Below are 22,484 nucleotides of genomic sequence, written 5' to 3' on the forward strand. Positions count from 1 at the left end.
CAATGACCCAGAAAAATTTAATACTAACTTTATGATTTTTGAAGTCCCTCTCGCCATCAGAATGCGCAAGTGATGGTAGATAAGTTGCTCCCTCGTACTCGTCAAATTTTTAATTGAATTTGAGGTATAGGATCAACTCATACATGACACACTTCAACTGAGTGACAAAAGGACATGAAAACAGCATCTTAAGATATAAAAGTTCACCAATTCTACATATATCTTCCAAATAATAATTAAGAAAAAATAGCAATACGGAAAACAAATGTATTCCTACATAAGAAAAAACTACCAAAGTTTCACACCTTTCTCGTAAAATTTTCTTATTAACACTACCTTCACATGACATGCTCAAGTAATTTTCTGCAATTCCTTGACAGGTTAAGTTAAACTTGACGTAGGATTTTGTTTGCTTTCAAGTTTCAACTTAATATCAAACGTAGGAAATTTAATCTCAGTTTCACAAGCATTGCTGGAATTTCTCCAGGTTAACTAATCCTAAATGTTATGTTCAAAAAAGCTACTACTCATCATTGTCAAAACAAATCTACAAAATGACCAAGAGAAAACTGAACAGTAGAATGTGTGTTTCCTGTAACACTCTTCCTTCAGACAGTCAGATACCAATGTTGGTATATGAGTACTCTATATCCATTCTACTCTATTCGGGACCATTTCATTCCATTACTAAATCAGTTACCTTTCAAAACAAATTAGGAGATTTCTAAATATCATGCACATCCCTACGTGGATAAGAGATGAATAAATTGAAACCTCCTTTACAGATTGAACTTTAGTGGAAACACCTCATAACATCAATCCGGTCTGCAAACTGGAAAAAGAAATGCATATGTCCTGCAGAAGTTGAGATCTCCAAAGAGGTTAAAGAGGTTCCGTATGAAAAGATAACCAATAGACGAGTAAAAGATGATAGCCAAAACACTTGAAATAAACATGCTTTCTTCTATTCAATTAAATTGTAACTTCTCTTCGAATGATACTTAGATATAAATAAAATAATCTGAAAACCTAAAAAGAAAAGGAATCACATCATCTCTTCTCACTGACCAAGCTTTCAACAAAGAATGCTGTTCTGGAAAAAGCGTAGCAGCAAAGTAATATTTATGCAACCACTTACTCTCATTCAGCATTCTCAATTCAGGTTGAGCTGACCCACCAAATATCAGAAATTGACTACAAACATATGATGAACCAAAAGATTAATGTAACATTTATTTCCCCATAGGACATGAAAAGTAGCTAAAAAGAACGATGTATCTGTAATTTTTTATATATAAGAAAGAGCAACCACTACTAAAAAACTGCTAGAGCAGCATATTGAAATAAGAACATTATTTGTCTTGGATCGATTTAGCACTCAACTTTCTTGGTTATAGATATGGTTCAGGAAGCGGAAGATCTCTATCAATACAGATAAATTCACACTTACAAAATCATTATATTTGTCATGTATAATGCTGATGGCATTGTCATCTCGTACTCTCAAATTTAACCAATTAACCTCACTGTCGCACATGGGAAAAATTCTGTACCTTTGACTAAACCAGTTAAGCCTACAGCTCATACATCTCTTGCAGAAACCTGTAAAGCTGTTCTGCAACGATTTCAGGATACTCTTCTTGGGGAAGGAGAGCACCTGGCACTTCAACATACTTGCTCACCCCTTTGGCCTCCCTAAGTGCTTCCATCTCTGCTTTTGACCTCTTCGGAGCACCTGCTGTTGCCAGAACTAGACACGGTATCTTACCCTCCAACTCTGCAAAGAGTTGGACAAATTCCTCCCTGGTTTTTACTGGGTCAAGTAAACCAGTCAAGAAAGCAGCAGGCACATAGCGAGCACCTTGCCGTTTTGTGAGTGCGTATCGGGTCTCAATGATATCTGCAGTTACCTTTTCAGGGTCTGCATAAACATGGGACTTATATTGTGATTGTATTGATTTCTCATTGCTGACAAGTACATTATACATTATCCAACCAAGAGCAGGGGCCCTTAAGGTCCCTCTAAGGAAACCGTACCTGTAAGAGATAAGAATGAAATATCAGTCACAAAATAGTGTAATATCATTTTTTTTTTGCAAATGACTGAAAATCTGAAGTACTACTCCTATTATTATTATTATTATTCTTATCATCATTTTCAGACGAGAACTTCACATTTTGAAAGCTGGAGTGCTGGTAGCGGTATGGACTGCGTACATTTTACCTTCCCCAGACCTCACTTTGTGGGAATACACTGGGACTGTTGTTATTGTTGTTATTGTTATTGAGTGCTGGCAGTCAAAAGCAAGTGTGTTATCCAATGGATTTTCATGCAGGAAAAAAGCTCAAATCATTTGCTTCATTCCTTCAAAAACTGAAATAATCCAACACGGTCTGCTTACAATTGCTGAACCTTGTAATCCTCTTTTCTTATGACCTAGAAATTTGTTTGGGGCCAACCGCAGCCTTTGGAACTCGAGGATGATGGGCCACCCTCACCGTTCTCCACTTAAAACCAGGCTTAGTTCACATGAGGCAAGACTCGAACCTGTGAACTATGTCACAAGTACCTCAACCTTTTTTTACTTAAACTAAGCCCTAAGCCCTGGAGCAAACATAACTAATTTGATATTCCGAATCATGTAGTCCTTTTGTTCTCTATATTGCACATAGCCCTATAATGAATATCATTTAGCAAGCTTTTGAGCTCACAGTTTAATGAAGAAGTCATGAAAGGTGCCAGGGAAGTAAAAATCTACGCCTACCTAGTTTCCATGCTGGAATCTCTTCCAAAAACGATAGGAAGTGGACCAGCCCACGTGGGAGCAATACAAGCAATTGCTGTTGGCTTCACCAAGCCCTTCTTCGCAGCACGAACTGCTATCGTAGCAGCATGTCCTCCTCCAAACACCACCAAGTCCTTATCTGATATATTTTAAAAATTATTAACAAGAGCACCTCGAAGCAAATAAAACAGATATCTTCAAAAATATAACAAAATTGGAAAATCATTTCCTGATGCAGAGGACAAACATAATAGGAACATCACGCAAACACATACATTTAGCAGCAGAAAGAGGGGGAAAAGCAGTAGACATGGGATGGCCTGATTTCCAACTATGGCCGCTGTGTCCCATGTTGCAATGGACAATCCCCTGGCACTGGTTGCCCCAACTGACAGTACCTTTTGCTCTTAGTAAAGTTGTGGATTATAAACTTCAATCTCCATTTTCCATTATAAAAAAGAAACTCAATCTCAACTTTCTTTGATAAACTATCTACCTTATATGTCTCAAAAGGGAATAGACGATCTCCTCTAAGGATCAGCATAAGGGATTTGTCAAAAGTAACGTATCTACTATAACACATTTGGAGATTTAGGATCAACGCACTACAAGTTATACCTTTTCAACCCACAAAACAAAACCAAATAAACTGCACTTTTGGGCTCTTGGTTCTAGTTTTCCAACACTAACATGCATATAAGTAGGACAACCAAAATTCTCAAATTTGAATGATTGCAGATTGGACAAACCATACCTCTTCAAGAGTCTTGAACTCAGCACCTATAGACATCAAGTGGTTCACCAAGTAATATGCTATAAAGAGGTCTTTAGCAGACCAACATCTGAAAGCATGGCCTTTATTTCTCAAAAAAGACCATATTAATCTGTTCAGCAATGTCAGTCACTCGGTTATAACTACAGCATACAGGGTCTGACAATTTCACGATCCTTACGGAATTTATTGATATTTCCACAAAAAATTTAAAATGATGAAGCCTGTTGATTGCTTCCCAGACATCTCAATCAAGGTCTTCCACCTCTTAAACTGGGGCTTCATATTTGTGTTTTTAGAGATATACCTAAGTTTTCATTAAAAAAAAATAAAGGGCAGCCCGGTGCACTAAAGCTTCCGCTATGCGCATGGTCCGGGGAAGAGTCTCACCACAAGGGTGTATTGCACGCAGCCTTGTGAGAAATCATAAGAGAAATTCTTAAATATTGTGTTCTATCTTTGGATGAAATGCAGGTCTTCGATGTAGTCCACCGCACCTTTGGTTTTATGGATATAAACACCAACATTAGTCCTCTCCTGATTTCCAAATACAGCTCCCAAAAAACTTCCTTGTAAATTGCTCGCAAAGAAGGTCACACTTGCTCAACACTAATCTCAGTAACATCTTGATCATTTTGTTGTGGTTTCTTCTCTAGCGCATTTTTACCAACTTCTCACAATTATGGGAATATCCTAGTGTTCCAAAAATTTCAAAAGACAACATCTCTCTTTCTGGATTTACACCTTTAGAGTGGATTATCTTTCCTTGAGCACTGATCCTTGGATCTTCTTCTGGGTATAGTGATATCAAGGTCAATTTTCTCTTTGGCTGCCAGGGAAATGGTAATCTTAATCCAGGGAATATCTCAACAGAGTGCCTCAAATGCTCATCAAGTCCTCAAAATCCAGGAATTTTTGTAGTACTCTTAATTTATGTAGGAGAACGACATAGAACATCTACAACAAAAGAAATCGTACACAGTAATATATATGGTTTGGTAAACTAACCTTACGTCCACAAGCAAAAGGAGTTCCAGTATATCAACAGTGTATACAATTAGAAATGGTTCTCTAATTTATCCCATAAACACCTCAAGAGAGTACCTCATACTTTAGGTTCAAATCCCAGCGGAGACGGAAAAAAGAAAAGTACCAGTTTTCTTAACTCAAAAAGAATTTTTTGGAGCTATTTCCCAACACCTCTATTCTCTATTATTTTCTATAACTCTCTTGAAAAGAACTTGATACAAGAATTTATGTCTAACTTGATCAGAATAACGGAAAATTGGACCTCCAATTGCATCATTAGACATGTCAAGGCAGAAAGAACACATTTGTTTCTCAACACTTCTATTCTCTAATATTCTCTCAACTCTTTTAAAGGAAAACTTAGACACAAGACTTAACATATAACTCGATCAGCATGAGAAAAAAGTGAGACCTCTATTTATAGGGAATACAAATTCCAGTTTCTCTCTATGCGATTGCAACCCCCCCCTAGTTTCCTACCTCTTTGTCTGTTATTTTCTTCTTCTAAGTCCTTTTTAATGTACTTAGCCCCTTCTTTTCATTTGAAAAAGAGGTTCGCCTGATCTTGACATACAATTTTACATTTCTTTTAAGTACAAGAAAACAAAATAGCAATTCCAAAGGTCCAAACAGGATCAAAAGAATTTAAGACCCTAGAAAAAGGACTCCAAAATCACATGCCTGCTCATAATTCGACAGTTCAATTATCAACGAGAGTTCCAATAGATAACAAACAAAAAACAAAAACAGGATGCAACTTGCAGTTTAGTAAATACTGCAAATATAAATAAAACAAGCAAATCACATAAGCTAGAAGGATCTTTCAGCTCACCGGAATTGTTCACGGGACCATCAGGAGAATTAATGAAGTCGACCAAGAACTTTTCCATAACATCAGCATTGTAATCAAGTTTAGGTCTATCAGAGTACCCTAAACCAGGCCAATCCACAATGGTAGTTCTGTAATTAACTTTACCACTTCTTCCAGCAATGTCTTTAGCCACCGATCTCCATTCCTCAACAGTACTTACATCAGAAATAGTAGGAATCATCAAAATGTTCTTACATTGCTCATCGCTTCCCTTGTCATGTTCCTCGTAATAAATATTCACAGAATTCTCCTTGTATTTCCATAGCCACTTATTATTCTAACAACAACAAAAAAACGAAACATAAATAGATTCACCAATTTTAGAAATAGCATGTAAAAGTCAATGATTGTGGAAAAGGAGGTTGGATTTATTCTTTTGATAACCAGGATGTGCGGGCCAACTTACGCACACCTCTACTAATTTCACACGATACCTACCACTTCCTACAAATAACAGGTACCCGGAACAGATAGGAAGAATTCACCTACACTCTTTGTCCCAGTTTATATGACCATACTTTCTATTTTTAGTTAGTCTAAAAAGAATGACATATTTTAACTACAAAATTTCAATTTCACCCTTAATGAGATGATTTACAGTCGCACAAACACATGTGACTTACTCTTTTAGACCACAAATCTCATACTCCCTCCGTTTCATTTTACTTGGACCAATACTGAAGAGAGATGTTTCAATTTTACTAGTCCACTTTTTTCGCAAATCAAGCGAGTTCTATTACTACTTCTTTCTCATACTATCCTCATAAACTAGTATTCTCTTTGTCCAACAATATTTGTTCACTATTGATTTGACACACATGCAACAATAAATAATAAGGATCATTTTACTATATTACCCTTTGAATATAAGGAATTTATGCCTTGGGAAATGCATTTGAGTGATGGATAGTATTTAATCGCAAGGGTAAAATGGTAGAAAATGATAAATTATGTATTGATTTTCCAAGCTAAACAAGTATCGATGAACATCTACTAAGTAGTAAAGTGGATAAGTTTTGTTGGATGGAGGGAGTAGTAGTCAAATTTAGACTTCCAATATCATTAATAAGGTTAGTTTAGTTTAGTAAAACACAATTTTCATAACTATTTCCAATATCATTAATAAGGTCCATAAGCGCCAAGTAAAATAAAACGGAGGAAGTATTTCTTAAAACTTGTTGCCTAGTCAAATCAGATCATATAAATTGGGATTTTGAATGTTACCTTTGTAGATGTAGCATCGAGAGAGGATGAGGAATAATCGAGAGAAGTGGAAGAAGCATTGACAATAAGGGGTTTGTAAAAGATTGGGGTTTGAGAAAATGGGGTTCTGCTGTTTCTGAATGAAAGAGAACTCAATGAAGATGATGGTAGAATGTTGAAAACAATTGCAGAGGAAGCCATGAATTAATGAAATTGGAAAGTTTCCTAAATTTTCTGCAACACAATAATAGCCTTTTCTTTTCCTGCGTTTTGTGAACTTTTGCCTTTTGTGTGACAGCCAAAGCCGCCGATGTTGATTTTTTCTTTATTTTCTGTTCCAACTAAAATTGACTACTCAGGAAAATTAAACGTGTAATCAACATTTTCAAATATGACAAAATTTGTAAGTAAATAATAAGTTACTCTCTCTTTCAAAAAAAAAAAAAATGATCTATTTTTTTTTAAATTTATTTTAAAAAAATTAATTTTTTTTGTTTTAGCAATACTTTAATTTTAACTTTTCACGTGACATGTTTAGGATCACAAAATTATTTTTTTTTTTTTTAAAACTTTATGTCAAGTTAAAGTAGATTATTCTTTTTTAAACGAAGGGAGTAATAATATCTTTTACTATAAATTTAAAATGTAGTTTAAATTAATTTAACCTAAAATAATATTATTAAATTAATTTAATTTTAAAAATTAAATTAATTGAAGACTTTAAAGAAAAATAGTGAGGGAGTATATTTTAAAGAGATATTAGGGTAAAAAACATCATTCAACTTTTTCTTTTCGTAATTTCACATTTTAACTTTTTACTTATTTAAACTATTTCTATCGTTGTGTTCTCTTTTTTCATTTCATTTCAAATTATGTTTCAATTTATCAAAAGTCAATAACGATGTTTTTTTTAGTTTTACCCTTATTTTTTTTCAAAAAAAAAAAAAAGCTTTACATAACTAAAAAATTACTAAAGAAATATATTGCTTTAAGGTATTTATTAAGAAGAGTAAGTTATTAAAAATATATTGTATTTTCTAAAAATAAATACCCGAGGTGTGTTCAAGTTAAAAATATCATTTAAGAGTCATTGTTTGCATTAAAACATCCCAAATTGATTAGGACACATATTTAAAAGCCAACAACCACTGGTATTTGAGTGATCGACGATAATAAAATCTAATTTCTCTCTAAAACATAGATCTATATACAATCAGACTTTAGATTTGCTTGTTATGATAGAAACTTCTCCGATCAGATCTTTGATTGATATTGTGCCAATTTGCCAAAACTCAAATAGTCAATAAAGATTTTAGTGGTATTGTTGATTTCCCCGAGATTTTAGTGGTATTGTTGGTCGAGAGTCAAGTCATGAGTCGAGGTACAGATTTAGGTCTCATATCAAATCAAGATTTTGGGTCATGTGTCAGCGTCAAGATCAGGAGTTGGGACCCAAGTCGAGGTCGAGAGTATATTTTTGTACCTCATACAATAAATTCAAATAGTTATTACTATAATTATTATATTTGCAATGATTGAGGTCGATAGGGAATAACGTGCAAAGCACATTCACATAGACTAGTATATGAAAAAAGTACCATACCTATTGTTAGAACATGCACAACGGAAGTAATAATTCTATAGGATCAATAACTTACATATAATCTAGATAACGTAATCAAAACGACAATTAAAAAACTTACCTCTTGAAGCTTTCACAAATATTGTTGAATGCATTGGACTTCAGTTCTGTAGTCTTCTACTATTGCCTCACTTCAACAACAACAAACCCAGTGTATTCTCACACAGTGGGGTCTGGGGAGGGTAAAATGTACGAGGTCCATACCACTATCTCCGGAGAGGTAGCAAGGTTGTTTCCGATAGACCCCCGGCTCAGGACAAAAAATAATAAGTAAATTTATAATAAAGCATGAAACACGTTGGAACAATAAAAATAAGACACCCACACAGTAGAACCCTATACTAACAAACCAAAGGCACCCTCACCCACGATACCCCCACCCCAAAGCTCTCCCAGCTTCCGACTACGGCCCACCCGCAAGCACTAACCTTCTACTCTTATTCGCGTTCTCCACACCTTTCTATCTAGGGTCATGTCCTCCGTAAGCTGTACCTGCTCCATGTCCCGTCTAATCACTTCCCTCCAATATTTCTTCAGCCTACCTCTACCCCACCTGAAACCATGCAAAGCCAGTCTCTCACACCTACGAACTGGGGTATCCGCGCCCTTCCTACTCACATGCCCGAACCATCTCAACCAAACTTCCCGCATCTTCCCGCACATTGCCTCACTTAACTTTTGCTTATCAAACTTGTGTGGGCAAATCTTTTTGGACTCAGAGAAAAGATGGAATGCACTTTATCTTCTAAACCCCATTTATTCTTGTTTTCTCATAAATAAGGGAAAAACAAGAGGCAAACATTTTTAGGCATCTTTAGTTGTCCAAAACGTTTTAGGCCTCTTTAGTTGTCCAAAACGTTATAGGCCTCTTTAGTTGTCGAAAACGTTTTCAACCATTTAAAGTTAGAAGATATTATTTTCCTTCCAGAAGACCAGTAAAAATATTACTTCTTCTAGTAAGTTCCTTTTTCTTTTTCAAAATTGATTAGTTAATCAGGTATAGCAGGGACCACAGGTTTATTAAGTGAGACTTTCAATTATGATATTAATTCGCTGATAAAAGAATTATCATAGCATAATAAATTACAAATTATTCCACTAAAAATCTGTAATTGCACTCCTCGATTTAATTTTGAAATCTATCATTACATCTTATTTAACTCCCTATGTTAGAATTACCGACGCCAATCAATTAAATTAAATTCTCTGAAAAATTAACTCATTAATTAATTTAATCTTTTATTTATAATGCTTAACTTATTTCACATGACGGATACAAAGTCTACCTGCAGAGTTTTCACGTGAAAACTTATAAGCAACCATAAAGGGGTGTCTTTTATCTCAAGTTCGAGACATGGTTCTATCAACTAATTAATATTTCACTAAGTGATTTGTTATCATCCAACCTATCAGGAATATGTTGACTCACAAAAGAGTCTCACCTTTTAATAGATTAAAACGCCAAACCAAACCACATAGATCATAATAATTATATCAAGATTAAGAGTATAAGTACATGTAATGGACTAGAGAAATCGTTTATTAATATTCAGAACATAAAAAAATATCTCTAATTGGTCCGTTCAATACATATGAAATGTACTAGCACAAGAAGTTGGAATATTACCACTCCCATAATTAAGATCAAATTATATTTAATCTTTTGCTACAATCATCAAGATGTTTATCCTATCTCATATTTGATTGTGAACATTAATTTATTACTTATAAGAACCGACAATATTAATCTTTTGTGCATGAGCTAAAATACTCCATACACAAAATTGTCTACTATATAAGTAAAGGGCATACATGTTAACACAATGATCTATTCAAATAAAATTTTTATTAATATAATAAATAACCTTTGCATGGGATGAAAATATAATACTATAACACAAATTACATGGTTAATAGTATATCCTAACAATCTCTGAATGCACAATTTTAACACCCATTTCTTCCACATGCTTATCAAAAACCTTCTGGGTTAATCCCTTTGTAAATGGGTCCGCAAAATTGTTCTTTGACTCAATCTTCAAAACTCTCACATCACACCCCTTTGAGTTATATCCTGAATCAAGTGATATTTTCTCTCAATATGTTTACTTATTTTATGGCTTCGTGGTTCTTTCGAGTTTGCAACTGCACCACTATTGTCACAATAAAGTGGTAGTGGTATTTGAACCGAAGGAACAAGTCCAAGCTCTTTCAGAAACTTACCGAGCCAAACAACCTCTTTAGCCGCCTCAGAGGCAGCTACATATTCGACTTCCATTGTAGAATCAACAACACATGATTGCTTGATACTCCTCCAAACAATGGCTCTACCTCCCAAAGTAAACACATATCCTGAGGTAGATTTTCTAAAATCTTTATCCGACTGAAAATCTGAATTAGTATACTCAATAAGTACAAGATCCCCGAAGTGAAAAACAAGCATGTAATCCCTAGTCCTTTTAAGGTACTTGATTATATGCTTAACCGCAGTCCAATATTCTTGTCTGAGATTAGACTGAAATCTGCTAACCATGCCAACAACAAAGCAGATATCTGGTCTAGTGCACAACATAGCATACATGAGATTCCCTACAGCAGAAGCATAAGGGACCGCCTTTATTCTCTCTATCTCATCGGTCATTTTGGGCGACTGGTCTTTTGATAGAGTAATTCCATGCCTAAAAGGAAGGAATCTTTTTTTGGAATTTTTCATGCTAAATCTTGCAAGAATAGTGTCAATATAAAGTGCTTGAGATAAGCCTAATATCCTTTGTTTACGATCTCACATAAGCTTGATCCCAAGAATATGAGTCGCTTCTCCCAAGTCTTTCATATCAAAATGCAAGGACAACCACTCTTTAACAGAATTCAACATGCTCACATTATTTCCTATGAGCAAAATGTCATCTACGTACAGAATCAAAATTGCTACTCTGTCTCCATCCCATTTTTTATAAACGCATGACTCATTTTCACATTGATCAAAATAAAATGTCTTAATAAACAAGTATTCTATGCTCTAGATGTTTGTTTCAACCCATAAATAAATTTCTTAAGTTTACAAAACTTATGTTCATTACCACTTTCCATGAAACCTTATGGTTGTGCCATATAAATGCACTCATCAAGACTTCCATTTAGGAAAGCCATCTTGACATCCATTTGCTAAATCTCATAGTCATAATGAGCAGCAATGGATAAGAGAATCCTAATGGATTTAAGCATAGCTACCGGTGAAAAAGTTTTCTCATAATCAATTCCTTCTTTTTTAGCAAACCCGTTCGCAACAAGCCTAGCCTTAAAGTTTGCACTTTTTCATCCACACCTCTCTTTTTCTTATATATCTATCTACATGCAATGGGTTTGACTCCCGTAGGTGGTTCTACAAGTTCCCAGACTTGATTGAAATACATAGACTCCATTTCAGATTTCATAGCAGCAATCCACATTTTAGCATTTTTATCATGTAGTGCTTCGGCGTAACTAAGAGGCTCCGTATTAGGCTCCTCAGGGATTCTATCATACGATTCTCCCAAGAGCTCAAATTGTAAAGGTTTTCTAATAATTCTTCCACTATGACGACTAGTCACTACAGGATCTGCTACATTTGGAACTAAATTTTGAACACCCTCAATGTCTTCCTGTACTATGACATGTTCCTCAACATTTTCCTGAACGTTTTCCTCCACAATTGCAGGCTGCTCGACATTACTCCCACAACTTTGAGGTAGTGTAATGTCAAGTGTTTGCTCTTGTGCAACCTCTTGTCTATTGAAATTTCTCCCACTATGTAAATGTAGTGGTATGTCAATAACGGTTTTTGAAAATTGTTCTCGTGTTTCATTATTCGTTATTCTATTGCTCAATTCTTGTAAAACAATTTTACTTTTAGGAACGTGGTTTATTAAATAATCCTCTTTAAGAAATCTGGCATTTGTTGAAACTATTACCTTCTGTTCCTTAGGACAATAAAATAAACCTCCTTTTTGTTTCTTTTGGATATCCAATAAAAATGCACACTTCTGTCCTAGATTCTAACTTATCAGTTTTTCCTTTTAGTACATGTGCTGGACAATCCCAAACTTGAATATGCTGTAGCTTAGGATTGTGTCCACTCCATAATTTAAATGGGGTTAAAAGTACTGATTTTGAAGGAACCAAGTTCAGAATATAATATACACTTTCTAATGCATAACCCCTCTCCCCCCAAAAAAAGGGCAAATCTGAATAACTTAACATTGATCTAACTATTTTCATAAGAGTTCTATTTCGGCGTTCTGCCAACCATTTTGTTGTGGTGTTCCCGGAGCAGAATATTGAGATGTAATTCCTAATTCTGATAAGTATTTAATGAATTCCGCAGAAAGGTATTCACCATCACGATCAGATCGTAATGTATGGATATGTTTGTTATGTCACTTTTCTGTTTCTATCTTAAATTCTTTGAATTTTTCAAAGCATTCAGATTTACGGTGCAATAAATAAGTGTATCCATATTTCGAGTAATTATCTGTGAAAGTCACAAAATACTCAAATCCACCTCTTACTTGTATATTCATTGGACCACACAAATCAGTATGAATTAATTCTAACTTATTACCGGCTCTATTTCCTTTGGAAGGAAAATATCTCTTGGTTATTTTACCTTCTAAATAGGATTCACAAGTTGGAAGTGCCTCCACTTTCAATGAACTCAAAGTTCCATCAGAAACCAACCGTGAGATCCTATTTATATCAATATGACCTAGACGTAAGTGCAATAAGTATGTTTCACTCAATTTAGAAATACGTTTTCTTTTATGTGATTGATCAACATTATTAAGTTTCATTTTTTGTAGCATATCATGGGAAACATCAAATATAAACAAATTATGTATTCTAGGAGCAGAAATAATAAAATGCTTATTAAACTTAATAATTGCACAATTATTAGCAAAATAAATATTGTAACCAACATCCATTATTCTTGAAACTGAAAGCAAATTCCTTTTTATAGAAGGTACGTAAAGAACAGTATTCAGTATTAAAACTCTAGAACTACTAAATGAAATAGAAATATTTCCTATAGCTAAGGCTGGTGCTGGTTCCCTATTTTCTTGAAACAAGTTCAGTTCATTTTCACTTAGGCGCCGTATTTTCTGAAACCCCTTGTTTCTGCATCTTAGCTATGTAGCCGGGACACTGTTTCTTATAATGACCAGGTTGCTTGCAATGATAGCATTTACCCTTAGGCTTAGCCACACCACCATTAGCACCTGAAACCTTATGAGGCTTCTTCTTCTTTTCCATTTCGCCTTTTGGATTAGAAGTCGAAGACGAAAGTTTGTCAACCATCAATTCTATAGGAGAAGCATGTTACTTAATGATAGATTCTGCCGCTTGCAACTCATTTAACAGTTTTGCAAGAGATAAGTCCATCTTATTTATGTTATAATTCAAGCGAAACTGCTGAAAACTGTCTGGCAGAGTCTGTAGGACTATCTCAACCCGAGACACCTTATCAATAACTGCACCAAGAATTTCCATCTCGTTACTAGTCTCATTGTCGATTCCCTATTTTTACTTGAGGTCAAAACAAGTACGACATTATGGACTCTAAAAGAATGAAAATTGTATAGAGTCGCCACCTAATTTTTAAGGAAAATAAGGAAACCTATTTATTAACAAGTATTATTAATGTTTTTAGTCTGCAAAAATCAATTTAAGATTCTAGGTTAGGGTTCAAGTTATCCCGAAGGGAAGGGGTTAGACACCCTTCAGGATCCACAAATGTGGTACCCGGCTAGACTAAATTTATCAATGAGGGAGGAGGTATAGATATTTAAAATAATGTAAAGTATGTATTTAATTATAAAGTAATTCTTTAAGAATATAAATATTTAAAATTATGTAAAGGTATATGTATATAAATAAATAAAATATTATTATAAAATATGTACAAGATATGTATAAATAAAATGTGTAAATACATGTGAAAAGCATTTTATAATGCATGAAAAAGAAAGGTATTTTATAATATGTCATACAAAGAAATGTATTTACAAGTAATATATTTTTTATTTGATTAAAGTTATAAAGAAAAGTAAAATTTATTTGAGAAGAAAAGACTACAAAATTTATAAATTACTTAATTAACCTGACTCTTTTATTTAAGTGTAATAAAATAATATATGTTTTGTAAAAGTATAAACAAAATTATATTACTATATGTACTAAATCGAAATAAGAAAACTTGTTTTAAAGAAAAGATTATGTAACATGTAAACGTATGAATTAATTGATAAAGTTAATTATTTTATATAAATATTAACGGGTTAAGTTTTGCCTAAAAGCGATGAAATTATGTATAAAAGCATTCCCGCCCAACGCCCCAAAAAATAAAATTTTACTATAATAATATTTGTACAAATACAAGGATATAAAAAACAATGCAAAATTAAAAGGTCATCTTTGAATGCAACTCCCGACGAGTATTCCAAATAACCTGTATAAACACTTGTAAAAAATGTTAGTAACGAATAAATAATTATCAAAAATAAATTAAAAAAGGTATGTAAAAAATGTAATTTTTTGTTAAAAAGGGGGTTCAAATTAAATTTTAAATACGTGTGGGCTTGGATTAAGTTTTAGATTCGCCATTACTGCGAAATGGTTGCTCGACTAATCGGCCGTCCTAAATCGCCTCGCCAAGATACGAATCACAAAACCTTTTTTGTTTTGTCGTGATGTTATAAAAGTTTCGTCATTGCCCAAAAATATTTCTCTATTATGCATTTATTAACGTAAAGTCCATTTTTTTTTGTTTACGAAGGCCTCAAAATTAATAATAATAATTTTTATTGGCCAAAAATAATGTAGTATCTGTCCATTATCAGTATAATATATTAGCAAGCATATCCAGAATTAATAAAGGGGTGGAAGCAACAACTACACAACCCCAAAATTTATATAATATAGTAATAGAGCAACACGAACCATAAAAAGGTGTTAAAGTCATCGAAATGTGAACAAAACAGAGGCAATCCAAATATCCAAAATATCAAGAATTAAAGGTAGAAAAAAATGTTAAACCACCACATAAACTACGCAAATCCATAAAATAGGCAAATTATTAAGCAGATCGATGTTGACAACATGACTAGCGACGTGACCAGCTTTGTGGGTCACTTAGTAGTTTAGTTGTTGAGTTTATTTAGGAGTCAATAAGTTGTTCCTAGTCTTTATGCTACAAGTTAACGTTAAGTCAGTTTTTAGATTCAGATTTCTTAGGAGAATAAACGTGTTCTGTTGCTACCTAGTTTTATCTATTTAAGACCCTTGTAACAGAGTATTTTGTAACTTGAATACAGAGTAAATTTCCACACTTGCAGAGTCTTTTTCTTTTCATTGCTGCTGTAGTGTATTTTTCTATCATTTGGTATCAGAGCCAGAAAAAGTTTTTTTCCTTTTTTGGAGTACTATTGCAGCAACAAAACAATGACCATTGAAAATTTTGTTCATCCCGCTATTCCACATTTCGATGGTAATTACGACCATTGGAGTATGTTGATGGAGAACTTTCTTAGGTCCAAAGAGTTTTGGCCAGTTGTGAGTGTTGGTGTACAAGAGCTAGCCACTGGTACTGCCTTGTCGGAAGCACAGAAGACAGAATAAGGTTAAAAGATCTCAAGGCAAAGAATTACCTTTTTCAGGCTATTGATCGCTCAAGGAACGGCGAAGGCGAAACGAGTGCAGCTTCAAGCACTTCGTGGTGAGTTCGAGGCTCTACGTATGCAAGGTGGTGAGTCGGTAATAGAATATTTCTCTAAAGTTTTAGCTATCGCAAATAAAATGCGAATTCATGGATAAAAACTAGAGGATGTTACGATCATTGAGAAAATACTTCGCTCGATGACTGCAAAGTTAAGTTATATCATCTACTCCATTGAAGAATCCAAAGATGTTGATGTTCTTTCTATTTACGAGTTGCAAGGTTCTTTGTTGGTTCATGAGAAAAAATTAAACCAACAAGACAAGGATGAAGTAGCATTGAAGACAGTGATGTCTTCAAAAGGAAGAGATCCAGAGAAAGACAAGTGGAAAGGAAAAAATTGTCACCAGAAAGGGGAGAAAAACAAAGCTGGAAATTCCCAGGAAAAGGAAAAAAGACGCGACAAGTCTCAAGTTGAAAGACGTGACAAGTATCAAGTTGTATGCTATCGATGCCATCGATTTGGACACTACCAATCTGAGTATCGTACCAATTTAAGTAAGAATCGTGGTGGTATATCTAATTTTGCAGTAAGAAAGGAAGACGTGGAAACAAAGGAAGAAGAAGAGGAGGTTTCACTTTTGATGGCGTATACTTCCAAAGAGAAAGTTCCCTCGAATTTGTGGTATCTCGATACTGGCTGCAGTAATCACATGTGTGGGCAGAAAGAGGCATTCTCAGAGTTGGATGAAACTTTTCAAGATACCGTGAGATTTGGAGATAATTATGTGGTCTCTGCTCAAGAAAAAGGAAAGGTAAAAGTCTCAACCAAAAACAACTCCATTCATACCATAGGTGATGTGCTTTATGTCCCTACGTTGAAAACAAATCTATTTAGTATCGGGCAACTTCAAGAAAAGGGATATGAACTTAATATAAAGGTGGCTTTTGTAAGATACAAGATCCTCGTTTGGGGTTAATCGCATAGATTAACATGTAGTCAAACCGCTTGTTTCCTTTATATCTTTACAACTTCATAAAATCTTGTCTTTCTGCCAAAATTAAAGAGGATGCCTGGAAGTGGCATTTTTGGTATGGACATTTAAATTTTGGAAGCCTGAAGTATTTAAAGCAAAAACAGTTGGTGTTAGGTCTTCCGCAACTTGAATCTCCCGATGAAGTATGTGAAGAGTGTGTAGTTAGCAAGCAACATCGCGAATCATTTCCATCAGGAAAGTCTTGGAGGGCAAAGAAGGTGCTGGAGTTGGTGCACTCAGATATCTGTGGTCCGATAAGTCCTACGTATAATGGAGGTAAATGCTATTTCATTAGCTTCATTGATGATTATACCAGAAATACATGGGTCTATTTCTTAAGAGAAAAATCAGAAGCATTTGAAACTTTTAAGAAGTTTAAAGTGTTTGTTGAAATGAAGTTGGTTGTAAAATTAAATGTTTGCGGACTGATCGGGGTGGTGAATACAACTCACTAGAATTTGTAGAATTTTGTGAGAAGCATGGAATTAAAAGACACCTTACAACAGCCTACACACCTCAACAGAATGGTGTGTGTGAAAGGAAAAATCGGAGAATTCTTGATATGGTGTAGTTTTTTAAAGAGAAGTGGCTTACCAAAAGACTTTTGGGCAGAAGCAGATCATTAGAGCATTCATTTATTAAATAGATGTCCTACTAGCTCTATTCAAAATATGACACCTTATGAAGCTTGGAGCAGGCGTAAACCAAATGTTGAGTACTTTCGGATTTTTGGGTGTATAGAATATGCCCATATTCCAGATGTTGCAAGGAAGAAGTTGGACAATAAAGGTCAAAAATGCATTTTCCTTGGTGTTAACGATAAATCAAAGGCTTACCGCTTGTTCAATCCTATTACCAAGAAAATTGTTATTAGCCAAGATGTTGTTTTTGACGAAGAAACAATCTGGAAATAGAGCGACAATAGTTCGTTTCAATAATTTCCCTTTTCTGTTAAAGAAGATGAAGAACCAGAACGGTCTTTGGAGATCAGTTCACAAGCAAGTCCAACAGTACAAGACGCTGGAGGTGTTGAACATGAATCAGGTGATGCTCACTTCAGTAATGAATGTCCTCAATGTAGCAGAGGTGCACCGAGCTGGATGGAAGATTATAAGGTATATGGGATCAGTAAATCTAGAAATATGACCAGTTATTTCTCTTTGTTTTCAGATCATGATCCTATATCTTTCACTGATACCGTCAAAGATCCAAAGTGGCAGCAAGCCATGGATGAGGAGATTGGATCAATTGAAAGAAATGATACCTGAGAGTTGACAAATCTTCCAGAAAATCAGAAAACCATCGGTGTCAAATGAGTTTACAAAATAAAGCTGAAGGAAAACGGAGAGGTTGACAAGTTTAAAGCTCGCTTAGTAGCAAAAGGCTATAAGTAAGAATATGGTGTTGACTACGAAGAGGTGTATTCTCCCGTTGCTCGATTAGATACCATAAGATTGGTGATTGCTTTAGCTGCTCAAAATGCTTGAAAATCTTCCAGTTGGACGCAAAGTCTGCCTTCCTACATGGTGAACTACAAGAAAAGGTATTTATCGAACAACCTCCTGGCGATGTGAAATTTGGTGCTGAGAATAAAGTGTTTAGATTTAAAAAGGCTCTGTATGGACTAAAACAAGCTCCAAGAGCTTGGTATAGTCGTATAGATGCTTATTTTTTTAAAGGAGGGATTTCGAAAGTGTCCATATGAACATACTCTTTATATAAAACATAGAGGTGCAGGGGTTTTAATGGTGTGTTTATGTGTGGATGACTTAATTTATACCGGAAGTAATCTGCCCATGATTGAGAATTTTAAGAAGTCCATGATGGTTGAGTTTGACATGCCAGATTTGGGTATAATGAATTATTTTTTGGGTCTAGAAGTGAATTAATCTGTTGATGGCATTTTTATTTCTCAAAAGAAATATGTGCAAGATATTCTGGACAGATTCCAGATGAAAAACTACAACACTGTGAGCACACCAATGAAGAAAGGTCTGAAGCTCGTCAAAGAACCTGAAGGAAGAAAAGTGGACAACACTTTATACAAACAAATTGTGGGAAGCTTGATGTACTTGACGGTAACAAGGCCTGATGTTATGCACGCTGTAAGTCTCATTAGCAGGTTCATGGAGAGTCCATAAGAAATGCATCTACAAGCTGCTAAGAGGATCCTGTGGTACTTGAATGGTACCAGTGACTTTGGAATTTTTTATCAGATGAAAGCAACTAGACATTTGGTTGGTTACACTGATAGTGACTATGCCGGAAATCTTGAATACAGGAAAAGTACATCGGGATATGCTTTTATGTTGGGGTCTGGAGTTATTTCTTGGTCTTCAAAAAATCAACCTATTGTTACTTTGTCGACCACAGAGGCAGAGTATGTTGTTGCAGCGTCATGCGCTAATCAAGCTGTTTGGCTGAGGAACATCCTTGAAGAACTTCATTTTAAGCAGGAAGGACCAACGCCAATCTATTGTGATAATACTTCAGCGATTAATCTTTCAAAGAATCTAGTTGAACATGGACAGAGTAAGCATATAGATGTGAAGTATCACTTCTTGCGCGATCTAACTAAAGAGAAAAATATTAGTCTTATCTATTGCAGAATTGAAGAGCAGGTTGCAGACATGTTCACAAAGCCCTTGAAACCTGTCACACCCCTTTTTCGCTCGAAGGCCGAGTCAAGGTCGAAGGGTTTTTCCAATTAAAGTGACGGTCTTGAATAGGGATTATTTTTATCATTTTTAGAGTCGCCATTTAGAATTGAGTTATGGTGTTCCAAGTCACCTTTTTGAATCCCTAGTCAAAAGAAAATGACTCTTTGTTGTGGTCTGCGAAAATAGAAGACCAAGTAAGAAATTCTGTTGATCGAGGGGAAGGTGTGAGGCACCCCTCGAGTCCCGTGGTTCTAGCACGGTCGTTTTTATTGACTTATCTCTGTTGACACCTAATTTTTGCCCTCCACAATCCAATTTAATTTTGAGTTTCTTCAATTTTAAAATAAATTCACAACAATTATTTTGTTCAAATAAATGTTGGTTTAAAAACTTATTCAATTCACTTTTATTATTTAATTGACGATTATACATTTTGTTATTTAAATGAACGTGTTCATTAAAATTAGATTTTTATTGATTAAACTTGAAAGTTAATCCGAAGGGATAAAATCTTGGTTTTAAATATATTTTACTCTCAAAATATTTTATTTGGAGGAATATTTGTTGGAGTCTTATCAAATTAAGAAACTCAAGGTTAATTTGTTACTTGATTTGTGCCAAATTGCGATTCAATTTAGCAAACGAATTAAATATGACCTTAATTGAAATCAAATTGGCCCAATTGTAATGCAATTGACCAATAGATATTCAATTTGGTTATAACTTAAATAAGTCGTTTAAATTGTAATTCAATCTTGATCCCAAAAGTCACCGTTTCTTAATTGAGATTATTTTAATCTGATTAAATTTAATTAGAGTTCTTTTTAATCTAATTAAATTTAATTATGATTATTATAATATAATTAAGTTTATTTAGGGTTATTTAATAATTCAATTAGTTTAATTAGGTTTATTTAATAACCCAATTAGATTTATTAGGGTTATTAAATAACCCAATATTTAACCCAATTAATAAACCAAGCCGGCCCAACAACAAAAGCAATTTCAGCCCAAAATTTTTCTGATCCGGCCCAATATCTTTTCTTCCTTGTAACATCAACATCAACCATGACAAATCTAGCCATAACATCAAAAGCAACATCAACAAACAACAACTCCTCTCAACCCAAATCCAATGCCCCTATACCGACGTCCACCGTCAACTAGAACCAAAGCCAACCCGTCAACAATAGACAACCCGATACCGGCGACTCCAATACCTGCGCCGGCGACCCGATTTTGATGAACTCAACAGTTCAACAATTTTCACGAGTAGCTCTATGCCCGACAACCCGACCCGGAGAAACTCGATTTTGATTTTCCTCTTTCCACGTTAATCCCAATATCCTTTTCTTTGCTTATAATTGTTGAGCTGTCTGGGTTCTAGAAGAATCCAAAATTGGCGACATGTCCTTAAAAATGGTTGTTCCCACCTCACAATTTCAATTTTGTACCATGCAAGTACAGAGGTGGACGTTTTTGATTTGATTGAAAAGAATTTTGGATATTTAGGGATCTTGATCTTAATTCAAAATTCAAAATCTCCACCAAAGAATTCCAAATTGGTCCCTGATTTTTCTTTATCCCACATCAGTGGGAGCACAAAAAGCAACCCCTCCCCTCTCCTATAAAAGGGTAACGGTAGAGCAATTTGAAGCAAGTCTCGGAAGGTGGAAAAATCTATTCTGAGCAAAAAAACTAGTATATTTTTGTTTAAGCATAAAATCTTATTCTTTCCGAGGAAGGTTGGGGTGGCTCGAAGCTTTCCGAGCTGATAACATCAAGCTCCCAACGGTGATAACTGTGCTGATAGCTCATCATCCCATTTTGCCGCCCTGAAAAAGGTAAACGCATGCTCGTCCCTTTTAATTTTGTTGTTTCCTGCTTCATCCCCCTTTTCTTCGTAGAAGTAGTTTATCTGTTTGAAATGAATGAGGCTGGGTTGTCTACTGTAGAGGCCCAAAAAGCCGTAGGATTCTTTTCTCTTTAGAGAAGACAATATTTGGTCGCGTTCGTTATAATTGGATAACCTTTGCCGTGATTGCCTATATGCAATCTTTGTTGGTTTCACCTTAGATTTGAAATTTGTCATTTATTCTTGCTATTACTGATGAATTTGTTATGCGACTCTACTGCTTGAGATGAATAGTTGGTTCCGTGACAAAGATTCATGCTTTGATTTTGTATCGGGCTGTTGGTATTTTGTTAAGTTGTTTTCATAATCAAATCTCTTGCTTGGAGTCTGTTGAATAGTTTTGGTTTGATGGTTATCATGGTAGCTATCTTTTTGGAGTAAAGCTGAGTGCCTTGAGCAAGTTTAATAGATTTTGGGTTACTAGAGTTTTGTTAAGGATGTTTACACAATAATGATTCGAACTTTGGGTTTGCGTAATGATTTTGGGCTAATGATATGTCGTTATAGCTGGTTTTGGTGTCAAGGTCCCAAGATTTAATCTCAATTGAATAGTTTCAGGTGGTTGTGTGCGATCTAGATGACTCTGTGTCAAAGTTCTGTGGTAAAAGGTCTAAATATGCTTATATTTGCACAGATCGATTTCTTATTTTCAAGTAAAAAGATATATTTTCAAACATATTAAGTAACGCGAAGTCTTTGTCTGGCATAACGCGACGCTTTCCCTGATTTAAAATAAGGTGGTTGTGTCGAACTAAGGTCCGGTAGGAAAATAAAGTTTATGATTTATATGTCTAGAAGCTTGCTTTGAGAGTGTTATATGATTTTAATTGCATCGTGTTTAAATTCATTTGAGTGGTGGTGGTTTGCTTAGCTTGCATT

General features: G+C 34.8%; 1 protein-coding gene across 2 annotated transcripts; it reads right to left on the reverse strand.

Moving 5' to 3' along the window:
* Positions 1-488: 488 nt before the first annotated feature.
* LOC107862232 lies at positions 489-7,042 on the reverse strand. Of its 2 annotated transcripts, XM_047409873.1 has the most exons (5): positions 6,683-7,042; positions 5,420-5,735; positions 2,766-2,925; positions 1,554-2,037; positions 489-855 (listed from the first exon to the last, which is right to left on the reverse strand). In XM_047409873.1, exons 1-4 carry the CDS (start codon positions 6,860-6,862, stop codon positions 1,575-1,577), a joined length of 1,119 nt encoding a protein of 372 aa, XP_047265829.1. In that variant the 5' UTR covers positions 6,863-7,042; the 3' UTR covers positions 489-855; positions 1,554-1,574. The 2 variants fall into 2 exon arrangements, with proteins under 2 accessions (XP_047265829.1, XP_016563224.1); XM_016707738.2 differs by lacking the exon at positions 489-855 and having other exon boundaries at positions 1,276-2,037; positions 6,683-7,011.
* Between the last annotated feature and the right edge of the window lie 15,442 nt (positions 7,043-22,484).

This window comes from Capsicum annuum, chromosome 3 (assembly GCF_002878395.1).
Source record: "Capsicum annuum cultivar UCD-10X-F1 chromosome 3, UCD10Xv1.1, whole genome shotgun sequence".
Taxonomy (NCBI): domain Eukaryota; kingdom Viridiplantae; phylum Streptophyta; class Magnoliopsida; order Solanales; family Solanaceae; genus Capsicum; species Capsicum annuum.